Genomic DNA, 15410 nt, shown 5'->3' with positions numbered 1-15410 from the left:
CAGGTGTGTGCCTCGATACTCCTGACAGAGGCAGACCTTGGATTTTTCAGACTCAGAAAGCTTAAAGCACAGAATGCCCAGTGAGGTGGGCCTCAAACACAACAGCCTGTTGAGTGTGAAGCCAGAGGAAGCTCTACCAGAGCTCTGTGTGTGATACAGTGGAATCAGATTTTGTCATATTCTGTGAGGATAAATAGGACCCCACCACTGATAATTAGTGATTTCCGGAGTGGGGGAAAGTAATTATTCACTAAGCTAGAGAAACTGTTTTATGTAAAAATACAATGAAAGAATCACCATATTTATTATATTAATACAAGTGTTTAATAAGAATGGAAGACTGTTTTTATTTCTGGAAAAAAAAACACTATTTTATTACAAAATTGCATGGGAAGAGCAGGATGTTCACAAGTTTCTTTATACACTATAATACAGTTCTTTGAAATATGAACATAACCAGCTCCTAAAGAAAGGGAAACAAGCCTTTCTAGGAGGCAAACAGATATTAAGACTTTACATTTTTTCAAAGTATACAAATTACAAAATAGGCTTCCTTTTTTAAATGAAAGCAATTTATATAATATACAAACTCTGTATTAGAAATGAGGTACACCTTAACGACATAAGGGGAAATATGCTAGTGAGCCATGATAGTTACTAGGTGTTGCATCACATGCAGGGCAATACCACTTCAGATCCATTGGTACAGATATTGAAATCCATGTGTAGTTTTACAAACTATGATCTCCACAATAAACAACCCCCTTTGAAATATTTAGGTTCTTAATTGTTTGTGGTGCTTTAAGATCTGAAAAATACATGTATTCTATATTGCTCACCTGACAAAATGCTGCCCCTGTTGAGATCTTAATTTGTATTGCAGTAACTCCTCAAGGCCCTAGTTAAGTGCTTTGTACTGTTTACACATACAACAAAAAGACAGTCACAGGCTCAGAGAGCTTACAATCTAAGGATGTAATGAGACACAAATTGGAAAGGATGGGGGCAGGTGAGGGAACAGAAGCATAAGAAACCGTGAGAGATTATGACTAGTGTAATAAGCAGCAGTCACAGCACATTAGCTGCCTAGCCATTTTCAAGTATTGTGTAGGGCAGAGGTTCTCAAACTGTGGGTTGGGACCCCAAAGTGGTTCAGGACCCCATTTTAATGGCGTCACCAGGACTGATGTTAGACTTGCTGGGGCCCAGGGCTGAACCAAAAGCCGGAGCCCAACTGCCCGGGCCAAAGCCGAAGCCCAAGGGCTTCAGCCGTGTGTGGTGGGGCTCAGGCTTTGGCTTCAGCCCTGGGTGATGGAGATCAGATTACAGGCCCTCCCGCCCAGGTGGTGGGGCTTGGGCTTCGGTCCCCGCTTCTGGGGTCATGTAGTAATTTTTGTTGTCAGAAGGGGGGTGCAGTGCAATTAAGGTTGAGGCATCACACAGAAGCAGGGTTCAAATACATGGACAAGTCCATCTAAATGGCTTTGATCTTATTCTATGCTTTATAAGAGGAAAATCCTTTAAGGGGGAAATGTACTTCTATTATTTTCCTCTTTAGTTCTTCTGTTAAAAGGTCACAAATTGACAGCCCTGCAGATGGAAATCCTCAACTGAATCCACAAAACTGGAACAGCCTGGGAAAGACTAAGGCAAGATTTCTTCACACTGTCCCATCTCACCCCCAACCTAGCAGGACCATCTCACTCATGCCTGATTATTCCCAGGTACCCTTTGTGACACACACAGGATTGAGCCTAATTCCTTTCTCAAACACTGAACAACTTCCAGCTGGTAACACCCTTCACTCAGTACTGACTGGCACCCAATATTGAGTTCCACAGTCCACTATAAAGCTCTCAAACAATGAATTTTCCTCAACTTTGCTGGTCTATGGTGCCACAGAAGCAAAGATTCACAATATTTTTGTTCTTTCATTTTAGGATTGTGAAATGCATTTCAAAAAACCTGCTAACTGACACATTGTCATACAGTGTAAGGACTACATGAGCTTTTATTGATTCTGTATTTCTGTCCTTCTCATCAGTGCATTGCTGAAGGCATGTCCATGGAGATTTCCCCAGTGGTTAGTGCCTATTGGCTTTGGCATTCCAGATTCACATGTGCTGTCACCAGAAAAGGCAGCAATAGCATGGTCCTTAGTCCACAGAAGACAATCTGGATAAACAGAGAGTCCATTCATATAATGAACAGTTCTGTACAATCTAACTATATGTTAAGCACATCGTAGAATATGGTTAATATCCCTACTTAATTCACATAGGGTGAATTTTGCTCTTGTTCAGTAGACAGCCTATAGTAAACAGCCTATATGCCACTTAAGTTCCATTTAAACCCTATTTTGAGCGCTTGGTTCTGGCTCAGATCTAAATCCACAAGAAACCAAATTTTCCAATTTACATTTGGCTTTAGTACAAGCTAAATCAGGACTGTGTACAGCTGATTTTATAGTATCTTGGCTATTTGGAGCTGAAGTCTCACATAAACTAATGATACTTTGGCACCATCAAAATCAAAGCGTAGCCTTATTTGACCTTGAATCTGAAACTCTAATTTGAATCCAGCCTCCTGGACTGGCCCACCTTTTTTAATAATTCAAGTGCTATGCAAGTGAAGATCAAGCAGTTCTATTGCTTGTCTTGGTGTGTTTTGCCTTTATTGTCAGGATCAACTGTTTTCCATTGGTGAAACTAGATGGACCAACACTCTGATTTAGTACATTGGAAAAATCTAATGTTATTTTCAGGATAATGCCTTCTTGAAATGCAGAAGAAAAACATCTATTGGATTCCAGCTAATGAATGTTTACTTGGGGGGGGGGGAAACGGGTGGGTTTTCGTTATCAGTCTGGAGGACAGAAGCAGACTGTTGTGGCCCATTGTACTTAATACAGTCAAAGGCTGGAAAGCTATATCAATCTATTAAGCAATTCCTAGCTTCTTTTGTAGCTTATAAGAGTTATGTAAAGGCAATGAAGCATAATGACCTCTAAGAAATATGATTCTTCATGCAATGATGTTAGATTGTACAGGTCAAAATCTGCTCTGTTATGCCTGAACAGCCGCACTGAATTTAGTAGTGCATACAACTACATAGAGCAGAGTCTACTGTGTCCCAAAGACACTTATCCACTTTACCTCATCGTCTTCTAAATGCAATGGGAAGTTCTCGGCTGGGGATTAGTATTCCTGAATGCAGAGTTTCTACTGCCTTATTGTCAGTTGCAACAATCTGATATTTGCGAACAAGCTATAAAGACAAAAACATGAGTTACAGAACGCCAAGCATGATTTTGGCTCACTAGCCTAATTTTTTAATCATATAATCAGACCAGTTACTTGTTTAAAGAATGTTGTGATGTAATATTTACCCAGCAAAGGGCTAAATGAAGTTGTAGTTCAGCTAAGCGACGCCCAACGCACATCCTCCTCCCAATGCCAAAAGGAATATGAGCAAAAGGATTTATTATATTCTTCTCAAGCCAACGCTCCGGTTTAAATGTAGTCCAGTCTCTAAAGTACTCTTCATTGGATCCCAAGGCATGACTGTTTAACATCAACACTGTCTGGAAACAAAAGTAGTAGGAAAAAGTTCCGTTAAGAACAGGTTTGGAATAACTGAGTGAGTCATTTTGTATTAATGGAAAAAGCTGTTTAAAAAAAGTGAAGCAAAAGTTATTTTCTCAAAAAAGTAATGTACTGTAGGACTTTTCTGGGTGGATGAAACAATCTTCAAAGAGCAGACAGACACTGTCACCCAGCAGATATGAAATAACAGAAAATATGAAGAATGTCTTGGAATCAACACTAAAATTCTTTGGAAATATGACCTAACTTTAGTTCCAGTGTAAGCAGGTGCAACTCCACTGAAGCCAGTGAAGTTGCATAAGGACAGATTTTAAGAGAGGAGATTAGATGGAGAATTATTGTACTTCTTCCATGCTAGCTTTTTAGCCTATTGAGAACTACCCAATTGAAGATGAAAAATAAGGAATAGCAGAATGTGGGGAGGGGCAGACTGAGAAGAATGAAAAATGAATGTCTGAGATTATCCCCTTTATAATTTCAGGCATTAATTTCATTAATCTAATTTTATCCTACATTTCAGTGGTTTTCAATTTCTGGGAAATCTTAATATTTTATCGTTAAGTCAGCATTCTGTTCCTTCATCTTTTTAGGTATTAGCTCATGACTATGCTCTCTGAATGCTTCATAAAAGCTTATCACCACCTTCAGCAATGGGAACTTGTCTGTAACCAGCAAATGACAAAGAGTCGTTTGCTTACTGGAGTGGTTACCCTGTATCGATAATTATATTGTAAAATACTTATTTTACGCTACCTACATTAACAAATTCTACTCACCCCTTCAGGTAACACATAGTCCCCAAGCATTGTTTCTTTGTCAAGAGTGCGAGTGGTAAATGGCACAGATGGTGTTATCCTACAGTAAAATACATAAATTGAATTAATCTACCATGATTTTGTCTCCTCATAAGTATGGGCAATATTTTACTCTGAACACCTAAGTGGTCATTTTGAAGTTATTATACCCACTAGAATACCTTCCCCATTATGGCATAGTAGATGGCCATTGTGATCAAACAGAGCCCATTTTGCTTTACTCAGAAGTTATCTAAAGAGTTCTACCTCATAGATTCTTTCAGACATGCTTTTAGGTAAGGCATTTTCTTCAGGTCCTCAGCATTTGGACTCTCATTAGCAGACACTGCACTCTGTATTTCCTGGAAAAGCTTCTGTTGAACGTGTGGATTGCGTGAAATGTTATACAGAGCCCACAGTAGACTATTGGCAGTCTGAAACATGACCAGAAGAGAACTCTGATGACTAAGACACCAGAACATCAAGCAACATGACTATCCATATTATGTGCATAGTATGGCCAACATTCTGCCTTACACTGGAAAACTCTTCAGTCTTGCCTAAGCCTAAAATAATGTAATCCTTCTGCCCATTGTTCTCTAAAAGAGAACAAGAACTGGGGAAAGAAGAATGTAAAAAATATCACCATGTCGTTCTTTTAGGTAAAATTGCGCATGCATACTTGCAACTCAGTTTAAGTGACTATGCAGCATTAGTTCACTGTTAGATATTTGATATCTTGCCCTTACTGGCAGAAAGGTTTGATTGACCTGGAAAATTAGGTAACTGCTATGATACTAACTTCAGTGATTGTGAGGATGCCCATATTAAAAATGATACTAACAACAAACATTCACAGCTCCATGTGTGTAATCTTGATGTGCACTGAATGTACAGAATGGCCCTCAGTCCGGAATGTGATAGCTATCAACAATGCCAGCATTACAACAAAACAAAAAACTTGCTGAAAACAAACCAGTTTTACCGTTTCAACTCCTGCAATCTGGAACTCTGTGATAGCAGCATACAGTTCCTTTTTGGAGAGTTGACTCCCAAAGTAAATGTCGCACAGGAAATCTTCACTGGGATTGTCAGAATATTTCTCCAGTCTGCTGTCAATTGAACACTTGGCTGGAGATAGAAGGGAAGGGAGTGATCAGAAAGTTACTAAAAATTCATCAAATCTTAAAGGAAAAACATATTTACACCAGTGATCATGAGAGAGGAGACAATGTTTATTGAACCACTACCACCACCAAACTAATATTGCCCTTTTTGTGTGAGTATCCCTTCCTGCATTGAAACAACCACACCCCCTCCATTATAAAATCAGGGATGGCCAGAAGAAACTACTGAACATCTGATGAAGTGAGCTGTAGCTCACGAAAGCTCATGCTCAAATAAATTGGTTAGTCTCTAAGGTGCCACAAGTACTCCTTTTCTTTTTGTGAATATTAGAAGGCATTCTGCCTTGTAGACGTATGAAAGAAATCAATGACCTTGATGTAAGCTACACATTCAGCTATGGATACATGGGTTGTAGCTAACTTAAGGATAAAGTTCATTGGCTTTGGTTTTCAAAGTGGACAATGGGATTTGGAAGTCGACGAGAGTTGGGCATTTTAGCATAAAAATATCCTAGGTGGTTTTTTTTGTTTTGTTTTGTTTTGTTTTTTACTGGAAACTTTGCAATGTGTTTATCCTGTGATGGTAAATACCAGATCCCAAACTGATAAAGTCATTTTTCTTTGAACATAGTGTGCCAGTTTTTGCCATCCTTATTCACAGTGAGGAGAACTTTTGTTCCATGAGTAGCCTCATTGGGACTAGTTATGAGAAAGACATTATTCAACACAAGCCAGGGTATCAGAAGTTGCCCCTTATGAATGAAACAAGTTTTTATAGTTTGTTTCTTTAAAACACACAGATTAAAAAGCAATGAAATGAGCATGCACCAAACTGGACATGGTGAAGGGGTGTATATTTTCCTCTATCATACAACAGATATGAACCTTAAATATGAATCACTGTATAATTGTGGGAATAAATATTCCGGTCAGTGTTACAATAATCTGAGCTACAAAACCTTGCTTAATTTTTAACTTGAATATTCACAGGCTGCTGAAAGGGGGAAAACCCCATCTTAATATTTGAGGATACAATAACTTTTGTTAATTTCAAAGGCCCATAGAACCAAAACCAACAGGAAGAGCTGTTCAAAAGAACCATACAGTGCTCTGTCACTTTGGGGGGGTCTCAGAACCTGCATTTATAAAGTTATTGAATTTCAGCTCCATCATAATTCTTTAACTCTTAGCATACATCTCTCTGTAGAATGCTAACTCCTTGTCTCTCAAGAACAGTGTTAAGAACATAGTACACTCTCCTGCCTACCTCTCTCAAATGTACTGAGTTTTATACAATATCCTGCTTTCAGTCTATTTACCTTTCTTTAGAGACTAATTATACCGTTGGGCCTTTCCCAAACTGATGGGTTTTCCCTATGCATCATGTGTTTACAGACAAAGCAAACTGTTAGTCATAACTAAGTCAGAGTCAAGTAAACTTGGTGGGAGTGTGTAAACAGTGCTCCCACATTCTGAGTAGAAGAGGTTTGGAGTAAGAAGCAAAAGTCTTCTGTTGCACTTTGTGAGACGGTCAGCAATCAGTAGCTTTGCGATGCAGTAACAATTATAAGTGGGTGAATTCCTAGTAGGAATTCCCAGCATTCATAAACATGTGGGATTTGTATTTAAAAATTACCTGTTTTGAAGATATTGTCCCATGCGTTGGTATGAGCTTGCCAGACTTTTGTGTTCAGACTTTTATGAAGTTCAACTGGGGTCACCATCATCATCCCAAAAGTACCCATCATCTGTAATGAAGAAGAAAAAAAACACACCTTTGTTCTCTCTGAGTTATCACCAACCAATTATGCTTTGTGAAAAAAAGTGGATTAACAAAAAGAAAAAAAATTCTTACTGTAACTCAAAATTGTGGTTCTGATGGGGTGTCTATCTTGGACAGAAAGGATTCACATTTGAACTAGGACCACAGCAAGTGTGCTGCAAAAAGTGAGTAAGCATGCACCTGTTATGCACAAAATCCCCTATATCTGCACATGCAAATGAGCAATTTTAACAATCTCACATAGGCGGGACTCCCCAACTAAGGTAATGATGTTGCATCATATGTGCCTATTCTATAGAGAAAAGATTTAATCAGTAGCCCAAACATGTTTCTAGGGTTGGTTTATTATTTTATACCTTTTTTTGGTACAGTTTAGTCGAAAGGCAAATTTGGCAGTTAGATATCCAGTTATCTGCTTTGGACATGCAAATATGTGGCTTTGCCAGTGCAAAGTTGTAAGCGTATAGGCAGGGTTTGAAAAAATGTGCCTGGAATTTGTGTTTGTTTTCTTATATGCCCTGGAAATTACGTAGTGAAGCAACAAAATAAAACTCACTAATTCACTGCATTGATTTAAAAAAAAACCAACGGTACTCTGTTTCAGGAACTGTGTTTGTAGATAGAGCAGATGATGAGCAACGTGCTTAAGGACTAAGGTACAGCTCCTCAAAGCCATTTAAACACCTGATGCCCATTGATTTCAACAGGAGTTAGGTGCCTCATTGCCCTTGAGGATCTGGGCCTAAGCCTTCTCCATACCGTTTTTACAGCCTTGATGAAGTTCAGGCCTTCTTCTCCCACATCCTGCTGCAGGAGTCCAAACCTCTTCCCATACAATACCAAGCAGATACCTGTCATTTAATATATATATATAGTTACCCAACAGCATCTAGACTAGTATCCACCACTTACTCAATTACCCTTCTGAAAAATATTCTTAGTTCTAAGATACATTCTTAGGCACAAACAAAAGCCTAGGTACTTCAGGGTAGTTCAAGATTCCCTCTGTACGGGCTGGTTCAGACTCAGTGTGGCTCCATATTGCAGCAGGGAAATCTAGTCATGACACCTATGGGAACTGGAGCTCTTTCCAGTGAAGGCTTGCCCTTTAAGTGGCATCCCTTACTGGGCATGTCACAATCACCTTATTTGCCAAATGAGCTATTGGGATTCCCTAATGCACATCTAAGGGGATTTTGAATGTCCTATTAAAGATGCATATGTATTTTTTTTTTCCATCAGAGCTTTACTATGAAAAATCTAATTTTTTGCCATTGTTAGCACACATCATAAAATCAGAAGTTAGAGATGGAGGAGACCTTTTAGACATATCTAATCCAACCCTGTGGGACTAGCACAGGATTGTTGCTTATAGTATAGTCGCTAACATTTGGTCCAAATTTAAATGTCCTAACAGGTGTTAATATGAATGTAATTTTCAATTATAAAGAAGAAAACTTACTTTCAAAGGACCATTTGTTGAATTCTGAATATATGTTTTCAATTTCACCATTGTGGTTACAAAGATCATCTATTCTATGCATGAAATCCACCAGGACCTAAATGATGGGAAAAAAAGATTTGGAGACAAGTTTAGTTTCTCGATCCTAAGCAGAGTGTTTGAACTGCTTATCTAGTACTCTTCAAATTCAACAGAGAGAATCTCAAAGCAGTGGATAAATATTTTTAAAAGATTATTCTATAGAGGGGAGTTACAATTGTAAACTCTGGTGGATTTGTATCAGAATAGATGACCAAAGCACAGAGTAGTTAAAGCAACACGTTTAAGGGAAGACTACTGCAAAGTGCCACAGCAATTCTCGATGCTTCTTATGGTATCAAGATGTTGACCAGGGCCTTTGCCATCAGTTTCTCAGTTTGTCGTGCTTTGGGATCAGACTCTTGCATAGTCTTTGTGTACAGTTTTATCCTGAGTGATATTAAAAAGTGTACTACCTAATGTTGTTGTAAGAGTTAGTTGCATACAAAATGATTAAACTGAAGAGGAAAAGACAGTTCACACATCCTTCAGCATGAAGTACCTCATTGACTGTGGCATCCAGTTTCACGATTTCTGTGGGCTTCATTAACTTCTTCTGAAAGGCACTTCTGACTCTCTGCCAGTCCTTTCCTTCTCTAGATTAAATAACAGCAAAAAAGAGCAAAGTTAAAAACAAAGCAAAGCTGTCCAACAAAACATGCTGCAGGCTTAATCAAACGATTGCAAATTGGAAGCATATTTGCTAACAGCATTAAGGTATCAATACTCCATCCCATTAAAAAGTAGGGAAAAAAGAATAAGAAACAGATAAAATGTGTACTAAGTACAATTATCTCTGGTTAATGATCATGTCATCACTTCAGAGGAAATAGCTTCCAGTGGGTAAGGATGCAAAGAGAGGCTAAAGCATAGCTAGTCTGAATGGAAACTAAATATTACACGTTTAATGATAGTGGGAGGTTTATAGCATCACTGCAGTGTAAGCAGGCTGGAAATCGCCTTTTGCCGGGATAGGGACGTGCCTTGAGCAAGGCAGAGGCATTGCAAACAAGATCGATGTTCCAGCCTCTGAAATGGAGCTTTGACACATTGCTGGCACCTTGCTCTATTTACACAGCATGCCTGGCAGCGTTATCAGCTGTGCGGCTTTGTATCCTTGATTTCACCGAGTTCCGCACGGTCTCTGTCTTCATCTTTGCAGTGAAGCAGGGAGGTTACGGGCTCAAACAGTGCAGCAAGTTATTTCTCACATCCCGCTCACGGATTTCACTGGGCTGTGGCTCAGGTGATCTTCCCTGCCCTCCGCCCCCGCTCCGAGATGCTCCGAGCCCCAGCTCCACTTACAGGATCAGCAGCCCGTAGCCCTCGTCTCTGTAGTCCCGGTAGGCTTTCCAGGGCTTGATCTCCAGCCTCTGGGGCTGAGCGCTCTCTTTCCGGTACAGAGCTTCTAACAAGCAGGGGGCTCCGATGTGAACGGAGTCAAAGGCGCCCAGCTTCATGCGGAAAATCTTCCCAAATTTCCGGTGGTAATCAGCCTAGGGCGAGGAGACAGCAGCCGGAGAGTCCCAGGTGAGGGCAGGGAACAGCCCACCCCCTCCCCTCTCCCATATGCTTGGCCCCAGGCGAAGGACATCTGGAGAAAGGCAGACCCCAGGCGCGCGGGTTAGCCACCACTGCCCAGCCCAGGAACCCTCTCCTCGCCTCCCCTCCAGCCCCAGCTGATGGTTATGCTTACCAGCGTCTCGTGCTGCTTTTTGAGCCCCCCTTTCCAGAGGACGTCCGGCAGGCTGCCCAGCAGGGGCCAGTTGGTGGGGCCGGGCAGGGCGGAGAGGGGGTGCCCCCTGCAGTGAGGAGCCGGCACGCTCGGCGCCACCTCCTCCGCCTTAGGGTGGAAAGCGCAGGCGGAGGACGTGGGCAGCCTGGGTTGCTGAGGATGCTGCTGCTGCGTGCTGGCATCTCCCAGCGTCAGGAAGGACCTGAGCAGCGGGGCTCTCTTCAAGGGGGAGCTCATGACTAGGGGTGTGGGTGCAAAGGGTCTGGTCGGAGGAAACTGGCCGGGAGAGGCACGTGGCCTTGCGGGGCTGCAAGTGGCCGAGGGGCGTTGGCGCTCAGGTGGCTGAGGGGCGCTGGCTGCAGGTGGCCGAGGGGCGCTGGCTGCAGGTGGCAGAGGGTCCCTGGCTCTCAGGAGGCAGAGAGTCCCTGGCTCTCAGGAGGCAGAGGGGTGCTGGCTGCAGGTGGCAGAGGGTCCCTGACTCTCAAGAGGCAGAGGGGTGCTGGCTGCAGGTGGCAGAGAGTCCCTGGCTCTCAGGAGGCAGAGGGGTGCTGGCTGCAGGTGGCAGAGGGTCCCTGACTCTCAAGAGGCAGAGGGTCCCTGGCTCTCAGGAGGCAGAGGGGCGCTGGCTCTCAGGTGGCAGAGGGTCCCTGACTCTCAGGAGGCAGAGGGTCCCTGGCTCTCAGGAGGCAGAGGGGCGCTGGCTCTCAGGTGGCAGAGGGTCCCTGACTCTCAGGAGGCAGAGGGTCCCTGGCTCTCAGGAGGCAGAGGGGCGCTGGCTCTCAGGTGGCAGAGGGTCCCTGACTCTCAGGAGGCAGAGGGTCCCTGGCTCTCAGGAGGCAGAGGGGTGCTGGCTGCAGGTGGCAGAGGGGCGCTGGCTCTCAGGAGGCAGAGGGGCGCTGGCTCTCAGGAGGCAGAGGGTCCCTGGCTCACAGGTGGCAGAGGGTCCCTGGCTCACAGGTGGCAGAGGGTCCCTGGCTCTCAGGAGGCAGAGGGGTGCTGGCTGCAGGTGGCAGTGGGGTACTGGCTGCAGGTGGCAGAGGGGCGCTGGCTTTCAGGAGGCAGAGGGGCGCTGGCTCTCAGGAGGCAGAGGGTCCCTGGCTCTCAGGTGGCAGAGGGGTGCTGGCTGCAAGCTACTCTCCCAGAGATGCTGCTGCCCTCTCTCGCGCTCTGTGGTTTCCCATAGCCTGGCGGAGATGTGTATATATAGCACTTGGGGATGTCTGTTGGACTTTAATCTGGGACCAATAGGAGCGCTGGGTGGGGCGGGGCGGGGCGGGTCGGGACTCCGGTGGCCCCGGGACCCGGCGGCGGGGCGGGCGGTGCATTAGAGGGGTCAGCTGACTGCGGGTCACTGAGTGTATTGTCAGACCGTGCCCCTCTCGCCCTGCGCCGGTGCTGAGCGCGCAGCAACATCTGCTGAAGGCGCTGCCCTGACTCTCCCAGAATCCGCTTACAGCTAGAAAGGGCGGGAGGAGGGGACAGAGGCCCCAAAGCCTCCAGAGGATGGTAAAACAGGTGAAGGAAGGGGAAGCAGAAAGTCAGCTAGATAGATAATGTCAGAGGCAGGAGCAGGGGAGAAGAGAGGAAAAGAGATGCCCGGAAGAGTGGGAGAAACCTGGGATGGGGCAGCGGATAAGTTACCAAACTGCTCTGGTTGAGTATGGGCGGCAGAGGGGTTTGTGTTCTTGGATGGATGGTGCGTCTCAGCACTCCCTCCTTGGGGGCTGACCTAGTAAAGGCACAGTGTAGCCTACTGCCCAGGGAAGGCAGATCTTCTCTATCTGGAGTCTGCCCCGAGCTGCCTAAGGAGCAGCGAAATATTTTACACATACACCAGCCTAAACATGTTCATGGTTACCATAGCTGTCTTTGGTGTTTTGGTGCCCTAGTCAGCTGAGGGAGGTGTGACATACCTGCATATAGCCTCATGGCAGTTCATCGCTTTATGTTCCCTGCAGTGTTTGAAAAAGCATTCAAAATAATGGGCTACAGTAATGATAATTACCAGCATGAAAGGAGCAGTTTAAGACAACTGGAGAGATGTATCTTTTATGATTTTCAATATGCTATCCAAAATGAAAAGAATTCTATGACATTTCATTTTTGAAATAAATATCATATCTCACCAATAAGTTGAATTTCTATTTCCATAACTTTTCTCATTATAAAAAAACAGATTCAATCATATTTATTTTGTTGTTTGCTTGGAGAGCTGCTGTATCTATTACAACTATATCAACTGTCTGAAGGGCAGATGATGATGATGATGTCAAGAGAGAAAGAGAAAAAAAATGAAGTATATGCATACCATATTGTAGAGATTAGGAAACAGAAAATAACTTTTCAGAGCATAAGAATAAAGGTCACAGTCCAGTATCCAGAAAGTAATGTATACGCCTAGACATCATGGAAAAATCAGGATAATGATCAGGCTTCTATTAATAATGACAATTAGTAATTAATACTAACATTTGAAATGCAGCTAATAGTCATAATTTGGGTACAGATCATATGTATAGAGAAAAATAAAAGCACGTGCATTAATTCTAGCAAAATTTAAAAATATAATAATGTATGAGTTTATTCCAATAATATTTTGAATTATTTCTCTGTCATTGTTTTTAAATTGATTGGTTACTTTTCAAAGTCATTTAATAATGAAAGAGTATATCTGCTTGAAATATTCCGATTAATGCTATGTATAGGAATTTATATGTAATACTTATGTGACTAACTCAGTCTTATATTTTAATAATTATTTTGTTGACACATATTTTATTAATATATTGACATTATACACATTAATAACAATTATAACATTTATATTTTAATATACATGCAACCAAACAAAACTTAGAGTTGAATCACTATATTAAAATGTTTATATGTTGTCAAAAATATTTTATTTATGTCCAAATTTTAAATTCAGATTTAAAATGTCTAAAATTAAAAAAGCAATAAATAAAAGCGAGTAGCAAATTCTGACACAGAGACCTTCCTCCGCCTCCTTCATAATTTGCTACCAAAATGCCTATGAACAAGCCAGGGCAGTTAAAAATTGAACACCTGCAGTGTCAGGTTTTTCTACCAGTAGAAAATTCCCTGATAAGAAGCCGTTTCTGATACTGCTGCTATAGCAAAATCTGATGTGAAGCAGTTTGTGATAATACACTATGCTATCCCACCCCTGAGGCAGCAGTTCAAGCCAGGGCCTGGCACTGGAGACAGTGAGCAGAGGTGAAGCAGTTCAGAGTGTGCGTGTATGTGTGTGCATTCATCTCTCCTCTCTCTCTCCCTCTTACAGGGCAAGAGCCACGGAGGCTGCAACTGCAGCTGTGAGTGAGGGAGTCACGTGCAATCCAGAGGCTTTGTGTGAAGGGCAGACACTAAACTATAGAGGCTTGATCCCTTTTTTACCTCACTTTATCTCCGGTCGCATTTCATGTGTTAATGTCTATTCCCCCTTCTGCCTCTTTCTATCTCACTGTGAAATGGAAGAGTCTGGGGATGGCTACAGTGTACATGGGATAACCAGACAGAAATAGCTGGAGACAAGGGGGTTGCCTATTAGATCTCACTGGAGATCAGTGTATAAAGAATGTTTGTTCAAGTGTCTCATAATCAGACCAGTGAAGAAAATAGAAGGGGGTGGGGAGAGGGGGAAACCAGTGATTGCTGCAGAAGTAAAACAGCAACAACACAATGAGGGCAGTGTTAAGCAAAGACACAGAACATAGCCCCTGAGTTTTACTATGAATTCTTTAAAACATTAAAGCAAAACACCACATTCACCCCCACCTTTAGTGAATTTATTGCAGAGGAAAGACACTCGATGGGTTACTCTGGTGAATGACGTGATCTAGCCACAGAATCAGAGTATGCCCAATACATGCCTTGCCAAGATGCCTCAGAATTAGAGCAGGTCAAAGGGTTCCCAAAGAGGGAAGGAGGCAAAAGTGGATAATTTTGTGTGATTTGTTGTTGTTTTTCAACCAGTTCCACTCAAAACACCTCCTGCTCCAGGTCTAAATGGTGGGGTAGTTTAGTCTCTGTGCCACATGTGATACTTGGTCCTTCTGGTGAGAAGGATAACAAAAAGGACAATCAGTGCCCACTGAGTTGGTGGTTTTGTGACATGGCCAGCTGTCTTTTAGGAACCAGACTGAGAACATTGAACTCACTTATTTAAATGGTCACAACTTGGTGGCTGCAAAAATTATCTTCTTAGAAAGAGTCTGAAATGAAGATGAGACTGGTCAAATTTTCCATAATTCTGGCTAATCTGAGGGAGGAAACCACCGTGTTAATGTGCAATCCACTCCTCTGTTAAGATGTTTTTGAATGATGTAATGGAAAAGGGTTTTATTTCAGTTTTATGGGTGTGATGTTCATTGGCAGGAAAGTCACTATATCCGAGGCTTAGCAAACTCAGGATCTGCAAGAGCTAATGATTGTCTCAAATTTTGTTAAAATGCAGTGCTAAGAGTATTTTAAAACAACAGCTATTCCTTCCCTCCCCTCCTGCAGGGATCTCACCAAAAAATGGCTTGATTGAGAGATCCATTTAGTTCAAGAATAGCTGTGTTACTCTTTGAATTTATCTATGAAAATGAAAATAATAAATAAATTAAATGTATTCCAAAGTACATAATACAACATTCCTCATGTAGGGCCTGATCTAAAGTGAGGTTCGTAGGAGTTTTCCCACTGACTTTAATGGGCTTTGGTTCAGGCAAGTGAGACCAGAGCAGTTGAAGCAAGAGTTATTGAGTGAAACCATGGCCCCACTGAAGTCAATGGCAAAACTCATATTGACTTCAAGGGGG

At 42.5% G+C, this 15410-nt stretch overlaps 1 protein-coding gene across 1 annotated transcript; it reads right to left on the bottom strand.

The window, feature by feature from the left end:
- Window positions 1-347: 347 nt before the first annotated feature.
- Window positions 348-11765, bottom strand: CYP24A1 (cytochrome P450 family 24 subfamily A member 1). The gene is made up of 12 exons (XM_073309330.2): window positions 10546-11765; window positions 10155-10345; window positions 9352-9445; window positions 8772-8868; window positions 8069-8160; window positions 7163-7274; window positions 5385-5530; window positions 4667-4833; window positions 4382-4460; window positions 3389-3583; window positions 3156-3267; window positions 348-2175 (listed from the first exon to the last, which is right to left on the bottom strand). The coding sequence occupies exons 1-11, from the start codon at window positions 10819-10821 to the stop codon at window positions 3157-3159; spliced, it is 1560 nt and encodes a 519-aa protein (XP_073165431.1). The 5' UTR covers window positions 10822-11765; the 3' UTR covers window positions 348-2175; window position 3156.
- Window positions 11766-15410: the final 3645 nt, after the last annotated feature.

The sequence above is a fragment of the Lepidochelys kempii genome, chromosome 13 (genome assembly GCF_965140285.1).
Source record: "Lepidochelys kempii isolate rLepKem1 chromosome 13, rLepKem1.hap1, whole genome shotgun sequence".
Classification (NCBI taxonomy): domain Eukaryota; kingdom Metazoa; phylum Chordata; order Testudines; family Cheloniidae; genus Lepidochelys; species Lepidochelys kempii.
Note: the sequence above shows the minus strand (reverse complement) of the source record. Positions and strands in the feature narration are given on the sequence as shown.